The following is a 24942-nucleotide window of genomic DNA, read 5'->3' as shown; positions in this document are numbered from 1 at the left end:
CTGTTAAATACAACCAGCTGTGTCTAAAGCAGGTCCTCCAGAAAGTGACACCTTAGTGGAGCCCACAGGATTCTGGCTGCAATGTAAAACACACAGATGCATCCAGGCATGGTCCATCTGAGGGACACTTGCTGTGTGCACCAAATGGCCAGAAGGTTAAAACTGGAATCTCAGTTGCATTCATACAACAAATATTTGATTAATCAGCTGTGTCCCCGCCACTCTTTTAGATAGGAAAGATAAAGTAGGGACCGTGGGGTAGTGCCTGTCCTGGAGAATGCAAACAATAATTGAATCAACACATAGAATACCAGAAAGCAATGGTACTATGAAAGAAAAGAAAGCAAGTGTTGCGTAACTATTGAAACATAACCTCCCAGAGCAGGAGAGAGGCTCATGAGACTCAAGAGGCTAAGGAAACAGACAAGGCTTGAGAACCTCAAAAAATCCTGAGAGTCACAAGGCTGCTCCCCAAGGTTGTATAAGCCGCAGATAGGTATGGGGGAGGTGCCTGAAGTTGTTCCAGGGACTCAGCTTTCCTGAGCTGTCAGCCACACTGGAGAGGGCTTTGTGGTGATGCAGTGGCCTTCAAGTCACGGATACTCCCAAAAGTCACCAAGCTAGACTTGAGTGGAAATCTGTAGCATGAATCCTTGCTATTATTAATTGGTCTTAATAATAAAAAAAAACCCAGAGCCAGATATTGGGGTAAACTCTGAAAGAGCAGTAAACGAGCCAGCCATGAGAGAGACTTCTTACCTCTACCAAATCCTCAACCTGAAAGGGCTGAGATCCTGTCTCCACTCACCTAGTGCTGGAATTAAAATTGTGAGCCACCACCCTGGCCTGGCTCTGTTTCTCTTTTAGACAGATGCAATCTCATGTAGCCCAGGATGGCTTTGAACTCCTATCTTCCTGCTTCCTCCTCCCAAGTGCTAGAATTAAAGGTGTGTGCCACCACTGCCTGGCCTCCAGCAGCTAGCTCTGCCCTCTGATCTTCAGGCAAGCTTTGTTTGTTAGAGTACAAAAAAAAAAAGTATATCGCCACAGAAATTTCTCTCTCTCTCTCTCTCTCTCTCTCCTGCCCTCAGTGTTCTATCAGGGATGATTAGATGTCTGTACACATTTTCCCAGGAAAAGTCCCGTAACAGTGAGAAAAAAAAGATAAGGACAGAAAACGAACAGAAAGGGGAAGTGGAGGTGAGGCGGGAGTAAGCAGTGGGGCAAGGATTACCTCCCTAGAGACTGGAAGAGCAAGAGTCTCAGGTAGAGTACAAGTTGGTCCCAAAACCTGAGAATAAAGAGAACATTTTAATGAACAGCTAACAGATCTAGCCACGGTCAAAAATATGAACAGAAATGCCCACCAAACACGATGATGCCTTTACTGGGTGGACAGCCAAGGGACATGCACAGTGTGTGTGTGTGTGTGTGTGTGTGTGTGTGTGTGTGTGTGCACCCATTGGTTTAGCCAGTAATATGCTCAGAGAATTAACCAGTCTTAAAAAAAAAAAAAAAAGCCTCAGTCTCTGTCCATTCTGCCACAGTACTCAGAAATAATAAACCTAATTTCACTTTGTTATGTCTCACATCATTGTGAGACAACAAACTCAGGAGCCACTGGCTCAGGGTGAATCTGTTGACACGTGGCCATCTGGTGCCTTAGTTCTTGGGGTTATGCCCACCAGCATTGGCCCCGTCATTCTCAAAGAGCTGCCTGCCTAAGGATGAATGGTGTGGTGGTTTAAATAAGAATGGCACCGGGTGGTAGTGATGCACGACTTTAATCCCAGGACTCCGGAAGCTGAGAGCCAGGCGGATCTCTGAGTTCGAGGTCAGCCTAGTCTACAGAGCAAGTTTCAGGACAGGCTCCAAAGCTACACAGAAACCCTGCCTCAAAAAAAAAAAAAAAACAAACAAACAAACAAAAAAATGACTTGTGTAGACTCATAGGTTTCAATGCTTGGTCACCAGGAAGTGGCACTATTAGGAGGTGTGGCCTCGTAGAAGTGGGTGTGGCTTTGTTGGAGGAAGTGTGTCATTTGGGGGTGGACTTTGAGGTTTCAGAAGCCTAAGCCAGGCCCAGTGTTTCTCTCTCTCCCTTCTTCCTGCTTCTTCTCCAGCACCTTGTCTGCCTGTCCCACCATGACAATAATGGCCCAAACCTCTGAACCTGTAAGCCAGCCCCAACTGAGTGTTTTCCATTATAAGAGTGCCACGGTCATGTTGTGTTCACAGCAATAGAAACCCTGACTAAGACAAACGGTGAATCTGAGTAGTTGGCATAGGTGTCATGTGGATGGGGGCATTTAAGAAGCAAGGAACTGACCGTGCAAAGCCGTCAGAGCAGAAACAAGGGCATGTGCAAAGTCTAGAGGAGAGACCTACGAGAGTCACCGGGCCTTTACCGCCAAATGGAGGTGGGCTGGGCCGTAAGAGCAGGAAGTAAAATGAGGAGATAATAAGGTCTTAAAGGATCAAATGTAAGACTGTTGGCTCTTACTCTGGGTGTAGAGGGGAGCTGCTAGAAACTTTTAAAAAGTCACACGGTATAATATGTAAATGCTTCACATTTATTTATTAATAACAGGGCAATGTCAGGTACCAAGGCAGAAGTCAGAGCACAACTTTGGAGAGTTGTTTTGCTCCACCCACATTTACACGGTTTCTGAGGATCAAACCCAGGCAGGCAGGCTTCTAAAGCAATTTACCTTTAGGAGTTATCTTGCCAGCGCATGCTTTTGTTTTAACATAACCATCCTGGCTGCTATGTTGAGGACAGAATGTAGGTTCAGGCTGGCTAGTAAATCTGTGTCACATGCAACAGTGGCCTGGAACCACAGGCTTTCAGAAGAGATGGTCATCTATTCTGAAGAGAGGATTTGATTATGAACTGTTTGAGGACATGGAAGAGTGGTTGAGGCGGTAGAGATGAGACTCGGTGGTAGAGCATTTGCCTAGCATGTGTGAAGCCCTGGAAAACAAAACAACTGAATCAACCCCAGCCATCAACTGTTGGACTCGCTGTTAACTGAGATAGTGAAGGTTACAAGTAGAAAGGATCTTGAGGGAAAGTGTCAGCCAGGAATTTAGCTTAGGATATAACAAAACCGATAGGACTGTTAAACATCCTGGTAGAGGTATTAAAGAAGTGGAATTGAGTCTGGACTTCAGATGAGGGGGCTCATGAATTGAAGTCATGAGATCGAGAGCACTCAGGGAGCGTAGAAAGAGATGCGGAGTGGTTCAAGGGCAGAGTCTTGGGACATACTCCAATATGGATTGGTCAAGATGCGAGGAAGATTAAGAACAGTAGCAGAGGAATGAACCCGGAGAGTGAAGTGTCTTTGTGAGCTATGTAAAGAAAATATTCAAGGAGGGGCAAGTAAGAAACTGTGACAGTTATGACTGATAGGTCAAGACAGACATGGGAACTGGCCGTGGGGTTCCGTACCATGGAGAGCAGTTTCAGCAGAACACTGGGCGTTAAGCTGGTTGAGGATTTAACTCCAGAAAAAGGAACTGGAACAACAAATTCACTATAAAGAATAGGAAAATGGCACTGGAGCTGTAAGGGGAGGTAGACGTCAAGGGCTTTTGATTCTCTTAGGGTTTTTACCTCTAATTCTCATTCATCATCTCCCATCCTCGCTCTGTCTCTCTCTGTCTCTGTCTCCATCTGTCTGTCTGTCTCTCCCTCTTTCTCCCTTCCCCACCCTCTCATAAACTGATTTTAAGACACAACATATGAATTAACATGGGAAAGTGTAACTGGTAAATAGATCAGGAATAGTCATGAGTACATCAGTGATTTCTGTTTTTAGAAAGTCAAAATCACAGATGACTTAGTCAGCATTTATAACATTTCCTTCTTGTGCTGATTTCCACTATGAATAGTCTCAAGCATCCATCTATACTGCTGGGAAAGAAGTAATGAATGGACCAGATGTTTGAAATGGCTGGGTAGGGCACACCTCCCAGAGAAACTCTAACCATCCATTCATTCTTTCATTCACAAAACAGGGTGTGATGTGGGGATGTTAAGTTCAATCCCCAGCGCAGGGGGAAAAAATATCGAACATCTATTATGTACCAGTGACTAGTGAGGCAAGTTCAATGAAGCAAACTTTGCTGTGGTGATATTTTGTATGTGCTCTAACAAATAAAGCTTGTCTGAAGATCAGAGGGCAGAGTCAGCCACAGAGTTAGCCACAGAGGCCAGGCAGTGGTGGCACAGGCCTTTAATCCCAGTTCTTGAGAGTTACCTATCTTTAATCCCAGCACTAGGAAGGTTGAGACAGGAAGTGATATGGTTGGGCGGAGAAAGGAATATAAGGTGTGTGTGTGGGGGGAGAGACAGGAGTTCGTCGCCCTTTTGGTGAGGACTAGGGCATTCAGTCTGAGGATTTGTGGAGACGGGATCTTCCCCTTTTGGCTGAGGAGCTGGTGAGGTGAGAAGTGGCTGTGGCTTCTTTCCTTTGATCTTTTAGCATTTACCCCAATATCTGACTCTAGGTTTTTATTAAGACCAATTAGGATTCATGCAACACTTTGCCTTCAAAGAGCTCATGGGGCAATAGGAACAAGTGAGTGAACGTGTAATTAGAATGCTTTAATGGATAAAGATGAACATGTATGTGGTAGTTTGAACGAGAATGACTCCCAGAGCTAGCTTGTTCTCTCTCTCTCTCTCTCTCTCTCTCTCTCTCTCTCTCTCTCTCTCTCTCTCTCTTTCTCTCTCTCTCTCTCCCTGCCTTATGGTTGTTGTCTCAACATGTATGTTCTCTGTGGTGGTTTGAATAAGAATAGACCTCGTAGGCTCATATATTTAAATGCTTAGTTATAAGGGAGTGGCACTATTTGAAAAAGAACTAGGGGGTGTGGCCTTGTTGGAGGAAGTGTGTCACTGGGGGTGGACTTTGAGGTTTAAAAGCCCAAGCCAGGCCCAGTGTCTTTCTTCCTTCTGCCTGCACATCTAAATGAAGAACTTGCAGCTTATTCTCTAGTACCATGCCTGCCTGCATGTCACCGTGCTCCCCATCATGATAATAATAGACCAAACCTCTGAAACTGTAAGCAAGCCCCAATTAAACCCTTTGTTTGGTAAGAGTTGCTGTGGTCACAGTGTCTCTTCACAGCAATAGAACAGTGACTGAGACTCTCAGCTACTGCTCCAACACCATGCCTGCCTGCCTGCTGCCATGTTCTTCACCATGATGGTCATGGACTCTACTGGTATCTGAGCCCCAAATTAAATGCTTTCTCTTATAAGTTGCCTTAGTCATGATGTCTCCTAATAGCAATAAAAAGGTAACTAAGGTATTGTACATATAAGAGGCAACAGTGAATTATGTGATTTACTATTCAGTAGTGAAGACATTTGGGCCATTCATGGTGTTGAGGCTCTTAAAGAAAAATATTTAGGATTTCAATTGTCACATTAAGACTAAAGGAAATCTTACTAAATAAATATCCCTTCCATATTTCGCTTCATTTTGATTGTGGAGTAACCAAGAAAATAAACCTAGACTTAAAACAGGCAAGTTGCAAATTCATTTGACAACATATAGAGTATTTGCTATTATCAGGGAACGGTTCCAGATATTGGCCTTTAGAATTTTAGCAGGGGACTACTCACCATTAAACATAAAATGTAGTAAATTAAAAGTGTGTTTGATGTCACATCCCATTAGAAAGAGAGAGAGAGAGAGAGAGAGAGAGAGAGAGAGAGAGAGAGAGAGAGAGAGAGAACAAGGCAAAGGGATTCCAGAAAACTGATGTGAGGGTACATAAGGATGATAAAGTAAGAACCTCAGACCTGCTCAGTGGAAAGATTTGAAGGATAGAAGAGTGTTGGCTCTTTGAAAAACAGACCTTTTGAGTAAACGAACAGCCCAAGACTCCAAAAGCAGGAAGTGAGGGGTGGCATGACAGGTTTCTTAAGATGCTTTGTAACAATCCAGCGAAGAGTGAAGGTCAGTATGGACCAGACTCACTTGTACTAGTGACAGTCAGTCTGGAGATAGATTTTTCAGGTACCAATGAGGTGCCCTGCTGGAACAGATATGGGATAAAGAAGGGCTCTATGAATCAGGCCAACATTTTAACTTCACTAATTAAGATGGGAAAGGTTAAAGTTGTCTGACGGAAGCAAACCATCTATTTTGGGTGGACTGAATTTGAAGTCTGGTAGTCGGTTGGTCCACCTTACGATGTCACAGCCTTGCTTGTGGCTCTCTAGGGCCTTTGACCACTTACTGTCCTACTGCTCCTGGACAACTGACCCCAGGCTGCAGACCCAACAGCACTCTGCCCTGTGCCCAGGCGACACATCTTTAGAGAGCTGAACACCCACACAACATGGAAGTGTGTGTGCGTTACTGAGATGCAGGGAAAATGGTATAAGCATGCCTTTGACTGAATCTTGGCCTCTCCTTCCCTCCTGTTTCCTGAGATTCTGCTCTCTAAGAAAATAGTACAGATACTTTTGCCTCAGGTCTGCCTTCTGGGAGAGCATGAGCCAAGACAACATCTAAGTGGATACGTGGGGAGGAAGCTGTTTAAATGAGTCTCAGTTTGGGAGAGTGATTTAGGACCATGAAAATTGGTGTATTGTGAATTAGATACTAGTAGACATTACGGTCAATGGAGCCCATCACGATACTGGTTGAAAACACAAAGGAATGAACAAAAACAGACAGTTTGAAGATTTTGGTCCCCGGGAGAGCAGAGACAATCGGATCTATTCACGGCTGTCACTCCGATTTCTAAAAAAGTGCATGGCACAAAGCTGGTGCTCACCAGAAAAATCTTAGGTTGAATGAAGTACCTCATCGGAGCCTTGGGGTTAGATAGGAAAGGAAATCAAGTCGTAAGAAGTAATGAACCTCCATAAGCAGGTTCAAGGAACTTGAACCCTGTGAAGGTGAAAAGTAGGTCTAACAGTAGAAGCCAGAGAGGAAATAACAGAAAAAGGAAGCTGTGGTTAGAGAACAGCTCTCCAGCACACTTTCTGCTCGAAGCCTTTTACAGTTGTCTCATGGGACGACCCCCCACCTGGGCCTCTTTGAAGATAACGGCATCTTTGACTGTGTCAAGTGATAGCCACGTGGCCTACTTCCATCTCCTTCTGCACCCCCAGTATGGACCCTACCTTCCAATAGAGACTGGATTTGAAAAAAATGGAGGTGACTTCAAGTCCCAGAAACACCAACTATGTGTTTGAAAGTTTGGCACTCCTGGCTTATATCTCTGGTGCACAGACTTAAGCTAAAGCGGAGTGAACATTAGAAGGCTGGGTTCCAAACTGAGATTACGCCCAAGTACGGGCAAATAACTTGCGTTGAATGAATGGATACGAATGAGCAAAGTTATGTGGGTGAAGAGGCCACCGGATAGAAAGCATGACTTAAGTCCCAATGGTCTGGTTGTCTGATGTGGGTGCAAACGACAAAACAGGCCTGCTGTTTGAACGCACTTTAGAATTAGTAAATGTGGGGAAAAAAGAAGGTCTAAATGAAGGTCGGTGTGAATGAAAGGGGAAAGAGAACACAAACACAAGTTGAAACGTTTGGCAGGTGTCTTAGTACACTTTCCATTGCTGCCCCAAACCAACTTGGAGCGGAGGGGTTTATTCAGCTTACAACTCCCAGGTCATAGTTCAACTAAGAGAAGGCAGCAGGGTAGGACTTCAAGGCAGGAACTGAAGCAGAGGCCACAGAAGAATGTTGCTTAATGGCTTGCTCAGGTTCCTTTTTTTTTTTTTTTTCTTTTTCGAGACAGGATTTCTCTGTGTAGCTTTGCGCCTTTTCTGGATCTCGCTCTGTAGCCCAGGCTGGCCTCGAACTCACAGAGATCTGCCTGCCTCTGCCTCCCGAGTGCTGGGATTAAAGGCGTGCACCACCACCGCCCGGCTTTCAGGTTCCTTTCTTATGCACTCCAGGGCCACTTGACCAGGGCTGGAACTGTCTAAGTGCCCCCTCCCCCATTCAGGCATTAATCAAGAAAATGCCCCCATAGACTTGCCTGTATGCCAGTCTGACAGAGCCATTTTCCTTTATTTATTTATGTTTTGTTGTTGTTTGTTTTTGAGACAGGGTTTCTCCATGTACCTTTGTGCCTTTCCTGGATCTCGCTCTGTAGACCAGGCTGGCCTCGAACTCATAGAGATCCGCCTGGCTCTGCCTCCCGAAGCCATTTTCTAAGTTGAAGTTCCCTCTTTTCAGATGATCCTAGCTGTGTCAAGTTGACAATGATGATGATGATGATGACGATGAGCACAGAGAGTAATATATGACATGGATAGACAATTCTAAGATGTTAGAATCACATATAAGGCCGGAGTAAGAAAAATAGCAGGATGATAACAAACCCAGTTTTAAAAACGTATTTGACATAAGGACAGTGATCCAAATAAAACTAGTAGGAGCCAACATTTTTTATGAATTCAAGATGTGTGAAACACTGCTCTTAGTACACTTCACATTTATTTCCTCGTTTTATCAAAACAGCATTATGAGGCAGTTGCTATTCTCCTTGTTTTACAGAGGGGGATACTGAGTCACAAGAGTAAGCCATTTGCCCAGAGTCCTTAGCTAAGTGGTTGAGCTAGTACAATGAATGAAATGTTTGTGCTCCTTGTTTGTGCTCCTATGGAAATCCCATTCACCAACATGTCGGTGGAGCTTTTGGAGGTAAATGGGTCACGGTAGCGGAGCCTCTAGGAATGTGGTTCCTACTTGGCTTCTCTGTGGTTGTGCGAGAGCGCTGAGCCAAAGCAATTTGGGCAGGGAAGGGTTTATTCCATCTTACAGCTCCCAGCCCATCACCAGCAAGGGGAGCTGAGGCAGGAAGCTGGAGGGCGAGGCGGAAGCAGAGACAATGCAGGAATGCTGCATACTGGCTTGCTCTGCATGACTTGCTCAGCTTGTCTTTTCTACAACCTAGGACCATCTGCCCAGGGGTGGCACCAAGCACAGTGGGCTGGCCCTCCCACACCAATCATTAAATAAAAACATGCCCCAAGAACATGCCCACAGACCAGTTTGATGGAGGCAGTTCCTCAAATGAGATTCTCTCTTCCTGGGTATGTCTAGGTTTGTGTTGTTGGTAAAAACTAACCAGGAGATATCCTTAAAGATTTATTTAGTGTATCTTTGGCTGCATATATGTATGTATGTGCACCACGTGGTGCCCATGGAGGCTAGAAGAGAGTGAGGAGTAGATGAAGTCCTGAGTGAATGTATGTTGTTGACATGAGCACCACCATGTCAAGGACACCAAAGCCTCAGACCCATGGGAACAGCAAGGCCTTCCCTTCGTTCCAAGTATGCATATTCAATGATGAAAGACTGTCTTTTAGCTTAGGCCAGAACATGCATAAAGTACCTACTGCAGCGCCCTCATCCCCATGCCTGCAGCCTCAGACTGCTCCCCTGCTGGCCTCCTCTTTTGTGTTACATATAATAGACATGCTGTTTCCCTGCTGGTGGTGGTGCCTCTCCATCCAAGTGCAAGGCGTAGCCCATCCCAGCTTTACATCACTTGTGTCTGCCATTTCTTCATTCCCTGTTGCTCCACACAGGTCAACTCTAAAGCCATGCAGGTTAAGGTAGAAGATGGCAACAGATGCCCTGGAACTGGAGTTACAGGCTGCTGCAGGCTGCCATGTGGGTGCTGGCAATAAACCTGGTTCCTCCGCAAGCGCACTTAATCGCTGGCCCGTCTTTCCACCCAGTCAGTACCCTTAAAAAAGGAACCCGAGAGTTCTCGACCGCTTTTTCACATTGTGAGGCTGCAAGGAGAAAATGGCCATTTGCACCCCAGAAAAGAGCTAGGTTCAGAGCCTGGCCATCCTGGTAGTCTGCTCTCAGACTTCCAGATGCTAGAATTGGAAGAAACTTGTTTGTAAACCACTAAATCTAAATGCTTTTACAACAACCCAAATTCACTAAGAGTAGGATTTGAACCCAAAGATGTTATAAAAAAAATTAGCCTGGAACCACACAGAAATCCAGTTTGTTCAATAAATATTTAATGAGCACTGCTATATTCTAGATATCACGTTGCTAGGGATGGGACGCAGGCAGTGAAAAGACAGAGGGAATCCTGCCCTGTACACACATTACAAGGAAAATGGACAAATAAATGACAGCTATGACAAATCAGAAAAGAAAGTGACAGATCACAACTTGATAAGAGTATGCTGGGGGAAGGGGATGGCAAGCACAACCCCCCTGAGGTCAGAGCCTGTCCTAGAAGGGAAAGGGGAAGAAGAGTCTGAGAAACAGAGACTAGTTAACATGGCTGGAGAACAGAAAATAAAGGAGGCAGCTGGAGAAGGTGGGAGAAACAAGTCTGCATAATGGAGCTTTAGCTGGTGTACACCAAGCAAAATGAAAGCATGGAAGGGCTTTGGGAAGGACAGTGGCCCGACCGGATCTGTGTCCTTACAGTTCATTTGGCAGCAGTGTGGTAAACAGACTGGAGTGAGGCAAGGGCAGTTTTGGAGAAGGCGGACGGACAGTGGCCACTGCAGGACCGCAGGCAAGACAGAACGGCAGCTTAGCGGAGAGTGGCGGCAAAGGAATGGATGGCGTGGTGACAGAGGTCATACACGCACATCTTCAGGAAGCAGACAATCCAGGCGACCCTAACTCGAATCGGGAGTGTGCTAGGTTCCTAGAGTATCTGAATGGTTGTCCCAACCCTTTACTGAGCTAAGAACTGTGGGAGGGAGGTTAGGAAGGACTGCTGAGTAGAGCTGACATATTCTGGCCATCCATCCATGTGGACCTGAAGCAGAGGCTGCTGCAAAAATGAATTTAGAGTTCCGGGGCAAGGCTTAAATGAGGACTGGAGCTCCAAGAGAGGACGTAGCAGAAGAGGATGAATCCACCGAGGAAAGAGACTATCGGGGCTCTCTGAGCTCAGGGCTCAGATGATTCCAGCCTAGGAGAAGCTAGTTGTTGAAGAATTGGGGTAAGGGGAAAACTGGCAGGAAAAGAGCCAAGAGCGTATCTGGAAGACGCCCAACAAGGTCAAATGCTGGGATGGTCTTCTAAAAGGAAGACTGAAAACTAGAGAGACAGGAAGAATGTGACTATGCAGAGCCACTGCAAATGGAGAGGGATAGTGAAGGACAGGCGGAGCGCTGAGAGACTGAGGGAGGAAGCTTTTTTACATTATTTATTGGCCACATATACTACTACTGTGTACTATGATGTAAGTGCTGAGGTCAAAGGGCAATTTAGGGGCGTGGGTTCTCTCCTCCTGCCATGTGGGTTCAGGCAAGTAATCCCAGATTAACAGGCTGGGTTAGATGGCAAGGGTCTTTATCCATCTCACCGGTCCCAGGAGAGTATTTTCAAAGAAAGGAAGAGGCATTAGCATGTTTACAGTTCTGGTTAGAACCAAAAGGAAAAACCAAGATACTCTTCAGCGGCAATGTCCCTGGAAAAGCAGGAAGGGGTAGGACACAGAACGGAGACAAGCTCAGTGTTACAAAATGTCAATAAGGGCCAGAGTCCAGTAGGAAAAAATTATAGGGAGAAGACTGAGAGGTTCAACAAAGAGGGGTGGAGAGCTGGTGCTGAGGGGTAACCTCAGAGAGCAGCTGCCCTGGCTGGCTACGGAAGTCACACTCTGTCAAGTTCTAGGGGTGCAAAGGATGGAAGCCGCGCCACCGCGCCGCAGCTGCAAGCCACCGCTGCAGAAATGGCTGAGAAAAGGCAACACAGGATGTTGCCTGAAAAAAAAAAAAAGGCAGGCAGGTAGGGTGAGAGTCTATCTCGAGTGTTAGCAGCAGCATCGGCCAGAGCAGATCACTTCTCCGGCCTCAGAGGGAGGACAACGTCCCCCAGGGCTTTGGCTGTACCCGCAGCGAAGCTGAATCTCACGCACCACGTGTTCCGTAGCTTTCATCCCTGCAAAGAACCAGCTCGGCCCGCTGCAGACCGTTCTCTGCAGATTCCCCTGGCCGGTGGCCGGTTATCTGCTTGCCCTTCCAGCGCCGCCGGGGCGGCTCCGGGCCCTCGCGGCATGTCAAAGTTCCCGGGCGGTCTGCATCCGCCGCAGGATCAGACCGCGCGGGGGGTTTCCATCAAGTGCCCGCCACCCCGGGAATCCCCCCATCTGGCCACACACAAACCCCGCTTCCTCCAAATTTCCTCGGCCGGCGTTTGAAGCCTCCGCACGCCGCATTGAGGTTTGGACCCCGCTCCTCCAGAGCCGGTCTCAGCCCGCCTACACCACCTTGCCTGCCACCAGCCGTCCCTTCTGCGCGGCTCCCGGAAGAGGCCGAAGGCCTTCGGCAGGTTCCGCCGCCGGCGCGCGGGGGCGGGGCCTGTCGAGCGACTCCGGGCCCGAGCTCGGCTGTTTCCGTGAGTGGCCGCTGCGCACTCGGCACTGGGCGGCGCTGGCTGGCTCCCTGGCTGCGGCTCCTCAGTCGGCGGCGGCTGCTGCTGCCTGTGGCCCGGGCGGCTGGGAGAAGCGGAGTGTTGGTGAGTGACGCGGCGGAGGTGTAGTTTGACGCGGTGTGTTACGTGGGGGAGAGAATAAAACTCCAGCGAGATCCGGGCCGCGAACGAAAGCAGTGACGGAGGAGCTTGTACCACCGGTAAGAGGAGCAGGAGGAGGAGGCAGGAGCCGGAGAGAGCCGGGGGGACGGAGGGGGGCCGGGGAGGCGCCGGACACCCGCGCTCGGGGCCTTCCCCCTGGCAGGAGGGGCCGCGGTAAAGATGGAGCCTCCGCCCGAGCCCCACAACACCGCCGCCGCTCGCAGCGAACAAAGAATAATGGCGGCGGACTGGAGCCAGCGGCGGCCGGGCGGCAGCGACTCTGCCTTGCAGCCAGCGGCGGCGCTCATGGCGGGGGGCGGCCGGGGCGGGGTGCGAGCGGGCGGGCGGGCGGGCGGGCGAGCAGCCGGGCGGCCGGCCGCGGCAAGCTGGCGCCCGCGTTCCCGCCGCCGCCGCCGGGCCGGGCCGGGCCAGGCGCGGAGCCGGAGCCGGAGCGGAGTGCAGCCGCCCCGGGGGAGGCCGCCCGCCCGCCTGCTTGCTTGCTCGCTCGCCTCCCGCCCGCTCGCTCCCTCGTTCGCCCCGGCTGTGCCGGGCTGGCCGCCCGGGCCGCCGCCTGGGTGCCCGTGGGGGGTGGAGGAGGAGGAGGAGGAGGAAGAAGAAGGCGACAGTTGAGGGCAGAGGAGGTGAAGGTGCTGCTCTCTCTCCCTGCCGCCTTCGCGGCGGTGCCGGCTGGGCGCGAGCGGACGAGCCGCAGCCGCGTCCGACCTGCTTTTCCTCTCCGCTCTTTGTGCAATAAAAGTTCGAAACCCAAGGTTTTCTCTGGTGCCGTATTTCATTCTTGCCCCTCTCCCCCTGCTCTCCCACGCGGTTGGAGAAAATGCTGTTTTCTGCCCTTGGCTGCTCCAAGGGGGGATTTTTGACTATATCCCTCACATAGGGTTTGAAGATGAAGAATAAAAAAAAAGACGACAACTACTCCGTAGTCATGGAAATGCATTCTTTTGGGAAGGAAAGGGGTGCTAAGAAAACATATTTGTAATAACTTTTTACAGAAACTGTTGGGATCTTGTAAAAGGGAAGCTGGGGTTTGAAAACGGTTTCTTTCGGTTTTAACTCTTTTCAATAAGATAATAATCACTTGAAGTCAATCATTCTGAAACCTTTCTTAGAAACGAATATTAGCTGAGGTACTTTTTGTTTTATATCATTGGGGGAGGCAGTCTTGCCAAGGTTTTTTGAGTCATCAGATCTCCCCTTAATCTTGCTCACTCACTCACCATGTTTCTCACACACTTCTGTCTAAACTTTAATAGAAGATTGATAGAATTCTCACTCTAAAAATAGTCATTGAAACGGTCCATTATTTATGTATTATGCAGCAGGTAATCCCAGTCTAGGTGGGTGACAATTTAAGCCAGCGCTGGTTGTGGCGTTCCTTTCCTTCACCTACAATGTTGGCAAACGGGACTGTCAAAAAGTCATCGACACATTAAATATTGAGAGATTTTCAAAGAGCATTGCAGTATGACCTATTTAAACCTGCCGTATTTTCTCAAAAGTTACAGTTTGATTCTAGTCTCAGCTTGCATCCCCTCAGCCTTCTAAAGGTTTAGCAGAAGATACTTTGGGGCCATCTATTAAAATCTTGTGCACCTAGTGATCATTTCCCAACTTAAAAAGCAAAGCCCCAAATCATTATTTTCGCTGTTTTGAAAGATGCACAGTTTGTTTTTTTAAAACAACCAGTTACTTTACAATTGAATTGTGACTGATACATACAAGGGTTTTGGTTAGGAATAAACATTGATTGACAATAGAATCATTGTGTTTGATTTTCCTGTGTGTCAGTAAGAACTCTGAAACTTTGTTGCATTGCTAGTCTTTAGCACTCAGCAATTTGCCATTGTGAAGAAAATTAAGATGCAATGGAGATAATGTTTCCATAGGATTGAGAAGACAGTTTTATTTCCACCCAGTGAAATTTTATACATGGTGAGAATAGTAAAATAGTTTTTCCCAGAGATTTTCTACCAGCCAGTAGAGATGATACATGAAGATGAATTTTTCCCTTCTGAGAATAAAATTTTTTTCTGATGCGGCCTTTCTTCAGTCGTGATCAAAAGATATTTTAAATTTTATTTATGGAGAATCAAACTGATTCTCAGCAATTGCAAGTAAAACTTGGAACACTTTCTGTCTGCATTAATTTTCAAGCACTCACCTGGAACCTGGCACTAAATTGTAATTCTTTCGGGGGCCAGTAAGAATTACAGCAGTGTCTGTTTCCCTCCTCTTCCTTCTTTCTGGCTTTTATTTAGTTATGTATTTATTTATTTATGGATGGACCTGTGCATTTAGAAAGCTAATGAATTATTTGAAAGAATTTATCTAGTGGATACTAAATGAACATTTCTTTTGGAATTTGAAACTAGTGTTAATCACTTTTGAACAAAATTGCAAATACTCAAGAGCCCTAAGAAACAGAAACCCGATACATAAATTTCCTTTTCCCACTTTCTGAAACTCATTTATCAGCTCTAAACTAAGAGTTTTTTCTAAGAAAAGTAGCAGTGTCTCTCCTAAGGCATTTGTTTTTGTTGGTTGTGAGTAGTTGTATTTTTTTTTTTTTAGTCTCACCTTCTATAATCTTTTTAAACAGCAGAGAACATTGTTTACTTGTGACAATACTTTCGCTCTGTCACTGAAAAGTAAAATGTTAATAATTCCATAAACAGGTAGATAGGCAGATACAGCCATATAAAGTTTCCAGTTACACCTTCATGTCACTATCTTTCTTGCTGCGTTACTTCAGCACTGGCTTCTGTATTTTGAATAGTTAGAGCTCAAGTCTGAGCTTAAGAATATAGCAGATAATATCAGAAAGTAGATAATTACAGCAGTTAGTTCTTGGTGCATGTATGAACTTGACCATACTGTTGTAACACTTGACTGCAGTCCATGGTGATTTGAATGTTCAACACTTCCCGTGACAGACAGTGTCGTGAAAGAGCATCTATCTGGTTTGGAAACATGACAAGTCTGCTTTGAATCCTAGCATTGCCAGTCTTCACATGCCTGCAACTGGGCATTTTGTGACCAAGGGAAAGTGTCTATTTTCTCTGCCTCAGCTCCCTCATTTGTACAATTAGAAGAATAGCATGTACTTCTGGTGTTTTTAGAGAAATAGAAAGTACTTTTTTTTCCTCTAATGTGGGCCTGCAGCAAATTATAACTGTTCATCTTAGCTTTAATTTCCTACCTCTGAGGCCTTCTTACAGGTGTCTTTATCTCTCTAGATTTACCATGTTTAATACACTAGGCCAGGCCGGGCGGTGGTGGCACACGCCTTTAATCCCAGCACTCGGGAGGCAGAGGCAGGTGGATCTTTGTGAGTTCGAGGCCAGCCTGGTCTACAGAGCGAGATCCAGGAAAGGTGCAAAGCTACACAGAGAAACCCTGTCTCAAAAAACCAAAAACAAAGCAAAAAAAAAAAAAAAAAAAAAGCACTAGGCCAGAAAAGTCCCTCAAATCCAGTGAGGAATTTCACTCTCTTGACTCTCAAGGAACTGTTGGGGGCAGTTATTTATCATTAGAAAACAATCAAAGGAAAGAGAACACTCCTGGTGAAGTAAAAAGAAGTCCCTCCCCTCCATTTTTTCATTTTCAGTTTTGTTTTTTAATTATTCAAATAGTTATAGTAAAAAACATAAAGTATGACAAAATATTTGCCTCTATTTTCTTATCCACTGTTGCCCACATGTCTTCAGAAACACTATTCATATACAAGTAAATATGTATTTGTATCTCCCACTTCATACAAATAATAGCACACAATACAGATTGTCTTAAATTCTGTTATCCCTTACCTGTCTGTCCCTCTGACACTTGTTTCCCAGGCTGATTATTATAGCTTAGCAATTGGTTTGTATAAGCACACAAAGGCCTTTTAAAAAGATCTTTAAATTTTACGTATATATGTGTATGGTTGATTGCATTGTATGAATGGGTACTGTGCGTGTGCAGAAGCCTGAGATGGTCTGAAGAGAACATTGGGTCAATCCCCTGGAACTGGAGTTACAGGCAGTTGTGAACCATCATGTGGATGTTGGAACCCAACCTGGGTCCTCTTAACCACTCGGGCCATCTCTCCAGCCTGGACCTTTTTTAAACAGCTTTTTTTTTTTTTTTTTTTTTTTTTAATTTTTCTTTTTAAGATTTATTTATTTATTATGTATACAGCATGTATGACTGCAGGCCAGAAGAGGGCGCCAGATCTCACTACAGATGGTTGTGAGCCACCATGTGGTTGCTGGGAATTGAACTCAGGACCTCTGGAAGAGCAGTCAGTGAGTGCTCTTAACCTCTGAGCTACCTCTCCAGCCCATTAAACAGCATTTTTTATATGGATGTGCTTAAATCTATTAACCTTCTAGTGAACTGATTCTAGGACATACATGACCTTTTAAATTATGCCACCAAGCTTGGTAGTAGTGCATGTCCTTAGTCTAGCACCCAGGGGGCAAAGGCAGCTGGATCTCTGAATTCAAGGCCAGCCTGGTCTGCAAGTCAAGTAAGTTCTAGCCAGGGCTACCTAGTGAAACTTGGTCTCAAACAAATAAACAGAAACTTATTTAAGCAAGAATCATTTGAGTGAAAAATAATGGGGTAGTTTGTGAAAGGAAGTTGACATTTAAACTGCCTTAGTTTTAGCTGCTTTAGTTAAAAGACTAAGATGACTAGGGACAAGCAAGATGTGTAGGAAGTTAACTCAAAAGGTGAGGTTAGTCTGACTTTAACTTTGTGTCATTACCATCCTGAACTTTCAATTATTATTTTGACCAAAAAAGTATCAGCAGTTTTCTCTCTCTCTCTTTTTTTTTTTCCCAAAGCTGAGGACTGAACCCAGCTAGGCAAGCGCTCTACCACTGAGCTAAATCCCCAACCCCAGCAATTTTTTTCTATTGATAAAATAAGAGTGTCTCATTTAGTCTAGTGTTTTGTTTTGTTTGGAAGGGAGGATGGTTCTTTTCTTTCTATCCATTTTGGTTGTTTGAGAGAGGGTCTTAATTGTGTAGTCTAAGACTTTTCTAGAACTCATTATGTACCCCAGGTTGGCTTCAGACTTGAAATCATTCAGACTTAGCTTCTTGTAGCCTTTTGGGATCATAGTACTCTGATGGGTTTTTGGTGTTTTTATTATTATTATTTAGTGTAATTAATCAGTAAGTTTTGTATTTCTTGCTTAAATAGAAATGAATAGCTTGACTCACGTCTGTCTCCTGAGATTCACGCTACTATTTTTTTTGAAAGCCCCTAGTCAGTCAGCTGGACTAAGTAAAATGCATTTCAACCCAAGCACAGAACAAATCTCAATAGCTCTTTGTTTCCTTCTTTGCTCTTCAAAGCAGCATTAAGCTGTAGTGCATTTTATGTATACATGTGACTGATTTTCTAAACAGTGCATCCCACTTTTTTCTTCACTTACTAAGTAAAGCTGTCATGGTAGACTTAATTGTAGGTACAAGGGCTTAAATTGAGAATGAAAGTATTGTGGCCATGCAGGCTATAGTTTTATAAGACTTAACTGTTGCTTGGAGGTTTTCTTAGTATTATAAAATATTAACATGCTATTTTTACCTGCTGCATAATTAAGGTGTGCACAAAGCATTTGTACAGATTTGGTAAGAGTGAAAGCAGATGACTTGTGAGTATTTGCAAGCTATCAGTAAGGTAAATGTTTTCTCAGTGTGTTTGAGTTGCTTCCTGGTGTGGAATCAGAGCTCACTGATGTACAACAAGCTGATAGTGTGAAAATAGCTATTTTGTTACATTCTTCCTTCAGTGTAATCGTGTCTTTTCTTTTCTTTTTTTTTTTTTTTATGAGACAGGGTTCCTCTGGGTAGCCCTGGCTGTCCTGGAACTTGTACTGTAGACCAGGCTGGCCTTGAATTCTGCTTCCCAAATGTTGGGATTAAAGGCATGGCTGGCTTAGAATCATTGTTTTAAACTAAGTATAAACTCATTACATCTATAAATGTGGGTTTTTAAAATAAAACTTTGAATAAGGCCAGCCATTTAGTTTTTTTCCAACATTCAAAATTCAATTTTTCCCTTAATTTGTGCATACTCTTATCTCAAGTTATGGTTTTGTGTGTCTTATGTTCTCTTTTCTTAATTCTTCCAGACAAACCCATTGAAAAATATATTTTATTATATTGCCCAGATTTTTGATTATTGGATTACTAAAAAACAAACAAACAAACAAACAAAAAACTAACGTCTTTCATATTCTCATTTCTTTTTAACAGATAAATATAAAGTGGTAACTCCCCTAAAACATACTATATTATTTATTCTCATGTTAGACATTCTAGCCATGAAACATTTTCCAGAACTACTAAGTACTTAATTCCTGAGGCTGTTTACATAAACCAAACAGTAGTTAGAACTGGACATATAACTCCTTGAGAGCACTTGCCTATCATGAACAAGGTTTTGATCTAAATAACTTAAAAGCAAGGTTTGGTAAGGAGGTAATCTAGGAGATTGACAGAATTTTTTTCTGACAGGAGAAAAGATTGATCCTTAGTTGAAGAATAGTAAGTTGAGTGGGAAGATAAAATGGCTAAGTAATGACCTTGATGCAGAAATGAAGGGTGGATCCGAAAGTTAACGATGTCAGCAGTGATGGAAGGTTTCCTTCCCAAACGCTAAGGGTCTTCTTTGAAACTAGGACTTGTTCAATCAGTTTGAGTTGTATCCTAATAAGCTGATTATTTGCACGTGAGATTCTGGTTGCAGTTACGATATAGATGTAACAAACACTGTTTAATTTAGCCAGGATATAATAAAAACATTTTTGAAAAATTTATCCCCTGCTTGTTTTAGCAATTGACAGGAAGAAACTTGGAGGCATCTTATTTTCATCACTAAGGTGATAATTATTGCTTATTTGAAAGCATTTATATTCTTCTTAGTTTTTTTTTTTCTTTTTTTTTGTGATTTGTTTGTTTGTTTTGAGACAAAAGTCTCCCTTGTGGCTTGGCTGGCCAGGAACTCACTTTGTGGACCAGGTTGGCCTCGGATCTAGGGATCTACCTACCTCCTATCTACCCGCCTCCTGTGCCGAGTGCTGGGATTAAAGGCATGCCCCACCACCGCCAGCTGTTGTTACTCTTAAAGGGGTACCATTGTCTTGAATCAGTAGAAGCCTTATAGCTTGCTGCAAATAATAATAGTAATATTCTACTGTTATGTGCTGCTGTTTATCAGCCTAATTTGTTCATGGGACATTGGGTGGGATAATCACAAGAAAATGTATTCAAGTAGTTAAGAAAATAATTCCCAGGTAGGAAGTGAAGGTTGTTTAGGTGCTGTAAGTACAGTGTCCATATGTGTCTCCTAACCACAAAGAACTTGCAGTACATCCTGGAGGGGTGCTGATGCAAGGACACATGCGTGCTCACTGCTGTCCTGAAGAGCTGTGCAGTTTAGAAGAGAAGAAAATTCATGCAGCAAGTCTTGGTGGGCAGGCAGCATTCAAATGGAATATTGAAGAATCTGTAGAAGTAGGCAGCAAAATACACTATGAAATGAGGACAGTGAATTTGATATATGTACACATTGGTGAAGAGAGTGTTAGATTAACCGTAGATTGACATTATAAGGAATCCTGAATATGAAACACAAATTTAAGTTTTTGTAAGAAGCAAGATACACACACACACACACACACACACACACACACAACATACATACATACATACATACATACATACATACAGCTGGAAAACAGTGAATTATTTTAATATGTAGATTTCTTGACCTCTAGTGTATTATAAAGGACATCATAGCTTCTCTATCAGCTTTTTGAAGTGTTATTGCTATGTATAATTCACCTGTTTGGCAGATACAGTTCAGTGGTTTGTAATGTGACCAAAGTATGCGTCTGTTACCACAGTCAGCCCTGGAACATACTCATTACTTCAGATAGAAACCATCATCCCCTAAGCTCCCTTCATAGCAGCCCTAGACAACTGCTAATCTGCTTTGTGCTTTATAAATTACCTGTTTTGGACATTTCATATGGATAAACTCATACAATGTATTCTTTTTTTTTTCATACAATGTATTCTTAATCATGATGAGCTTCTTACCATATTATTTTCAAAGTTTACTCATATAATATGTATCAGTATTAATTTTTGTTACCAAATAATAGTCTGTATTATACTCATTATTGACTCATTAGTTCATGGACACTTTTTGACTAAATGATACTAATGTAGACATTTCACTTACCTTGCATAGATGTCCAGGAAAGTGTTGAACTGAGTGTTAACCCTGTTGCAGCTGTTTGAGGAACTGTAGGGTGGTTTTCTAAAGTCACTGCCTGTATTTTACATTCCAGCCAGCAGTGTATGCGGTCCTGGTGTCTCCATGTCCTCATTAACACTTGTTACTCTAGTTTCCCATTGTGTCTGTTCTTGTGGGTGCCAAGAAAGCTATGCCATATGGTTTTAATTTTTATTTCCCTAATGATAACAGACATTTTTTCAAACATGTTTATTGGTCCTTTATATATCTTTGAGACGTATCTATTTAGATCCTTTGCCTGTTTTTAAATTGAATTATCATTCTGGGTATAAGTGCCTTACCAGTTACATAATTTACATTTTTCTCTCTCCTATCGATTGTCATTTCACTTTCCTTTTTCTTTTTCTTTTCTTTTTTTTTTTTTTTTTTGGAGACAGAGTCTCACTGTATAGCTCTGGCTGTCCTGGAACTCACTATGCAGACCATGCTGGCCTCAGACTTACAGATGCCCATCTGCCTCTGCCTCCCAAGTGCTGGGATCAGAGGTGTGTGCCACTACGCCCTGCTCCATCACTTTTTTTAAAAATTATTTTTATGTATTTATATTTTATGCATGAGTGTTCTGCATACATGTAGACCTACACGCCAGAAGAGGGCATCATATTCTAGTATAGATGTGAGCCACCATGTGGTTGCTGGGAATTGAACTCAGGACCTCTGTATGAGCAGCCAGTGCTCTTAACCACTGAGCCATCTCTCCAGCCCCATCCATCACTTTCTTTCTTTCTTTCTTTCTTTCTTTTTTTTTTTTTTTTTTGACAAGGTTTCTCTGAGTAGTTTTGGTGCCTGTCCTGGATCTCTCTCTGTAGACCAGGCTGGACTTGAACTCACAGAGATCCACCTGGCTCTGCCTCCCGAGTGCTGGGCTTAAAGGTATGTGCCACCGCTGCCCTCCCTTTCTTGATATTATTATTTAAGGCGTGAATAGTTTCATTTTTATTTCTAGTTCATCAGTTCTTTTCTTTTTTGCTTGTACCTTTGTAATCTTTTTTGTGGGGGAAGGGGTTGTTTTTTCGAGACAGGATTTCTCTGTGTAACAGCTCTAGCTATCCTGGAACTCACTTTGTAGACCAGGCTGGCCTCAAACTTACAGAGATTTGCCTGTCTTTGCCTCCAAAGTGCTGGGATTAAAGATTTCTACCACCACTGCCTAGCTGAATCTTTTTCTTTTCCTTTTTTTTAATGTCACAATTTCCAAATAAGTCTGAAAGCCTAGCAAACAACACCACTGTAGTGAAAAACAATTGAAGTCTAATGTATGTGGAGCTCTACCTCCTGCTCTTCTCCATTAATCTGTGTCCATAACCTTTTCTGAAGTGACTGATGAAAGAAAATGAAAATGAAGAGCCAAGAAGTGACAGTTTTTTTTTTTTTTTTTTTGGTTTTTCAAGACAGGGTTTCTCTGTGTAGCTTTGCGCCTTTCCTGGAACTCGCTTTGGAGACCAGGCTGGCCTCGAACTCACAGAGATCCGCCTGGCTCTGCCTCCCGAGTGCTGGGATTAAAGGCGTGCGCCACTACCGCCCGGCAAGAAGTGACAGTTTTGAGCATAACATAGTCATTGGCTATGTTTTGAGTGAATTTATGGTGTTAGTGTGGGTGCCATGTATTTACTTATAAATTATTCTATTTGGGAAATTCAGTTTTAAACTTAAACATGAGGTGAGTGATAGTGTGTTCACACACACACACACACACGCACACGCACACGCTCACACTCACACTCACACACTCAAGTGCTGAGATTAAAGGTGTGTACCACCAGGCCTGGTTTAATTGCAGATTTTTTTTAACCTAAAGAGGAAATTTATTTTTGGCATAAAAAAGTGTTTTGTACTTCGAGTTTTCATTAATTCTGATGGTTTACATAGTGTTATCTTCCTCTGAAACCTAAGAATGATATTGAAATTGTGTTAATCAAAATGACTTTTTGAGAAATCAGTATCATGATAATAAAAAAATATATGTCTACCTGGAAGGTTAGACTTGAAGTTGATTACTTCAAGACTAGAGATAAAAATACTGAACCATGTCTTCTATCAAAATCATACATACATAAAGAGAAATATTCTGTATAATACTTTAATGGTGAATGCATGTCATTATATATTTGTCCAGATTCTCAGTGTGTTACACCAGTAATAAACCCTAATGTAAAAAAATAAGTAAATAAAATAAAAACGTGTACCCTTGTCTGCATGCCGTTTGTCAGCTTTTTAGAATATCCTTGTCTGTTTTAAATATAGTCTGCTAGATCCTTGGGTTTTGTTTTGTTTTGTTTTCACTTGCTGACTGACTGGTGGGCAACACATAATTAAAATGATTCGCATATTTTGTTAGACTGTGGAGTTTCAATGTTTACTATACATACAGTTTTCCACTTGTATAATATTGATGGCTGTGAGGATAGCCCTGCAACCTATAAATTCCTTACAGACCTCTCAGCATCTGTAGTTGTCTGTGAGGTCAAAGCCAGAATGTGTGTCTTCTGACCCCTGCCCTAGCATGCAGTCTCACCTCGGGGAGCTGAGCTTTCACTGTTCCGTATCTGACATGTAAACATTTCACCAAGAGTAGCATTTCAAGACTTAGTTCAAAATAACTAACATGCTGTTTAAACTATGTTAAAATATGTGGGCATTCAGTGTCCATTGAGTGTGGTGATCTCACATAGTCACTTAGGTTTTGCTAACCACGTCAAATAGAATTCTAAATATTTAACTTCAGGTCATGACTTTGGGATCCTTACAGTTTGGGAATTGGACTAGTTTATAAAGCAGAACTTAAAATTTAAAGACAGTTTCACTCTCCTTCAATGTGAAAACTACTTTTGTAAAAGTAACTGCTTTTTGAAGGTGTATAGTCTTTTTTTTTTTAAAGAAACAAGCTTCCAGGTCCATTTTGTAGCACTTTACATGTAGACCTTGCCTAGAGTGTCAGCTTTTTGAAAAGGCTCAGTGTAAAAAGCTGTAATTTACAAAGAAAGTTCACTGGGAAGAGGCGGGCTAAACACGTGGCCATGTGAGGCCCGTGGGTAAAGGTGCTTGCTGCCAGGCCTGGTGACCTGAGCTCGGTCTCAGGAACCTACTAGCGGGAGGTGAGAACCCCCCAGAGCTGCCCCCTGACTGCCCTACTTGTGCATGCGCATGGTAAATAAATGTTCGGTTTTTAAAGGCACTAATACCATCGTTAAAGACGGTACCGTTTCAAATGCTGCGCAGTTGGAGTTGCTTGCCAGGCAACACTATCTCCTGGTGACCAGATAGCAGAAAGCTTGTTCTCAGAGCCCTGTGGAGTCCCACCTGAAAGAAAACAAGGCAAGTGAATGTTGCCTGTAGTTGAAAAAGAAGATAAGAAACTTGGATTTCTCAGCTTTCTTGTTGAAAAGAACTGCATACTTGATACTCACAAATGACTGCCATAAGTCGCACAATGTTCACACAAATCACATAACACTTTCCCAATTCACTTGCTGAATGCTTGCTTTGAGAACTGCCTTTTCTTAAGCTATACTACATGTTCAACCTTTTAAAACTGGCTTTCCAATAGCATGGTAATTACAAAACTGCAGTAAACCATAAAATACTGAAATTAAAATTTCTCTGAGTTAAGCAAATAAATCGTACTTTATTAAGTAATATTGCAGTGTGTTGCTATTTGCTGTCTCCATTTGGAGTGGTGGTTAGGTTATACTGGTATTTACTGTTGGTATAGATTGTCTATGAAAGTATGAAAACTAAAGCCTTTCTAGAATTTATTCAAGTATTTATTTATTTATAAGGTGTGTGTGTGTGTGTGTCAGAGAGAGAGAGAGAGAGAGAGAGAGAGAGAGAGAGAGAGAGAGAGAGAGAGAGCGCACAGGAGCGCATACACCACACATTTTTGGGTACCTGCAGCATCAATCAGAGTGTCTCATTTCCTAGAACAAGAGTGACAAGCTATTGTAAACCACCTGGTGTCCTGGGACCTAACTGATCGGGGAAGAGGAAGCAAACACTTTTAACTGTTGAACTCTCTCTCCAGCCCCTAGAATTAATTTAAGTCATTACAGTA

The 24942-nt window shown here is 43.6% G+C and overlaps 3 protein-coding genes across 12 annotated transcripts in view; 1 reads left to right on the top strand and 2 right to left on the bottom strand.

Moving 5' to 3' along the window:
• Positions 1–11656: 11656 nt before the first annotated feature.
• LOC143268244 (uncharacterized) lies at positions 11657–13351 on the bottom strand. The gene is made up of 3 exons (XM_076549418.1): positions 12994–13351; positions 12149–12943; positions 11657–11924 (listed from the first exon to the last, which is right to left on the bottom strand). The coding sequence occupies exons 1-3, from the start codon at positions 13349–13351 to the stop codon at positions 11797–11799; spliced, it is 1281 nt and encodes a 426-aa protein (XP_076405533.1). The 3' UTR covers positions 11657–11796.
• The window catches only part of Creb1 (cAMP responsive element binding protein 1), a 62435-nt gene continuing 49826 nt past the window's right edge, over positions 12334–24942 (top strand). For 5 of the 10 annotated variants that reach the window (XM_076550246.1, XM_015993900.3, XM_006974998.4 and 2 more), the window contains exon 1: positions 12480–12616. The gene's annotated coding sequence lies outside the window, so the exon portion shown is untranslated. Of the gene's footprint in view, positions 12617–24942 lie in introns of all 10 variants that reach the window. The other 5 variants (XM_076550243.1, XR_013044119.1, XM_076550242.1 and 2 more) reach the window with 5 other exon arrangements.
• Mettl21a (methyltransferase 21A, HSPA lysine) overlaps positions 19865–24942 on the bottom strand; it is a 70393-nt gene continuing 65315 nt past the window's right edge. Inside the window, exons 4-5 of the mRNA XM_042260227.2 lie at positions 24092–24191; positions 19865–20075 (exon numbers count right to left, since the gene is read on the bottom strand). Of these exons, the coding sequence (XP_042116161.1) occupies positions 20006–20075; positions 24092–24191 (170 nt within the window). The 3' untranslated portion in view covers positions 19865–20005. The remainder of the gene's footprint in view (positions 20076–24091; positions 24192–24942) is intronic.

The sequence above is a fragment of the Peromyscus maniculatus genome, chromosome 13 (genome assembly GCF_049852395.1).
Source record: "Peromyscus maniculatus bairdii isolate BWxNUB_F1_BW_parent chromosome 13, HU_Pman_BW_mat_3.1, whole genome shotgun sequence".
In the NCBI taxonomy this organism is placed as follows: domain Eukaryota; kingdom Metazoa; phylum Chordata; class Mammalia; order Rodentia; family Cricetidae; genus Peromyscus; species Peromyscus maniculatus.
Note: the sequence above shows the minus strand (reverse complement) of the source record. Positions and strands in the feature narration are given on the sequence as shown.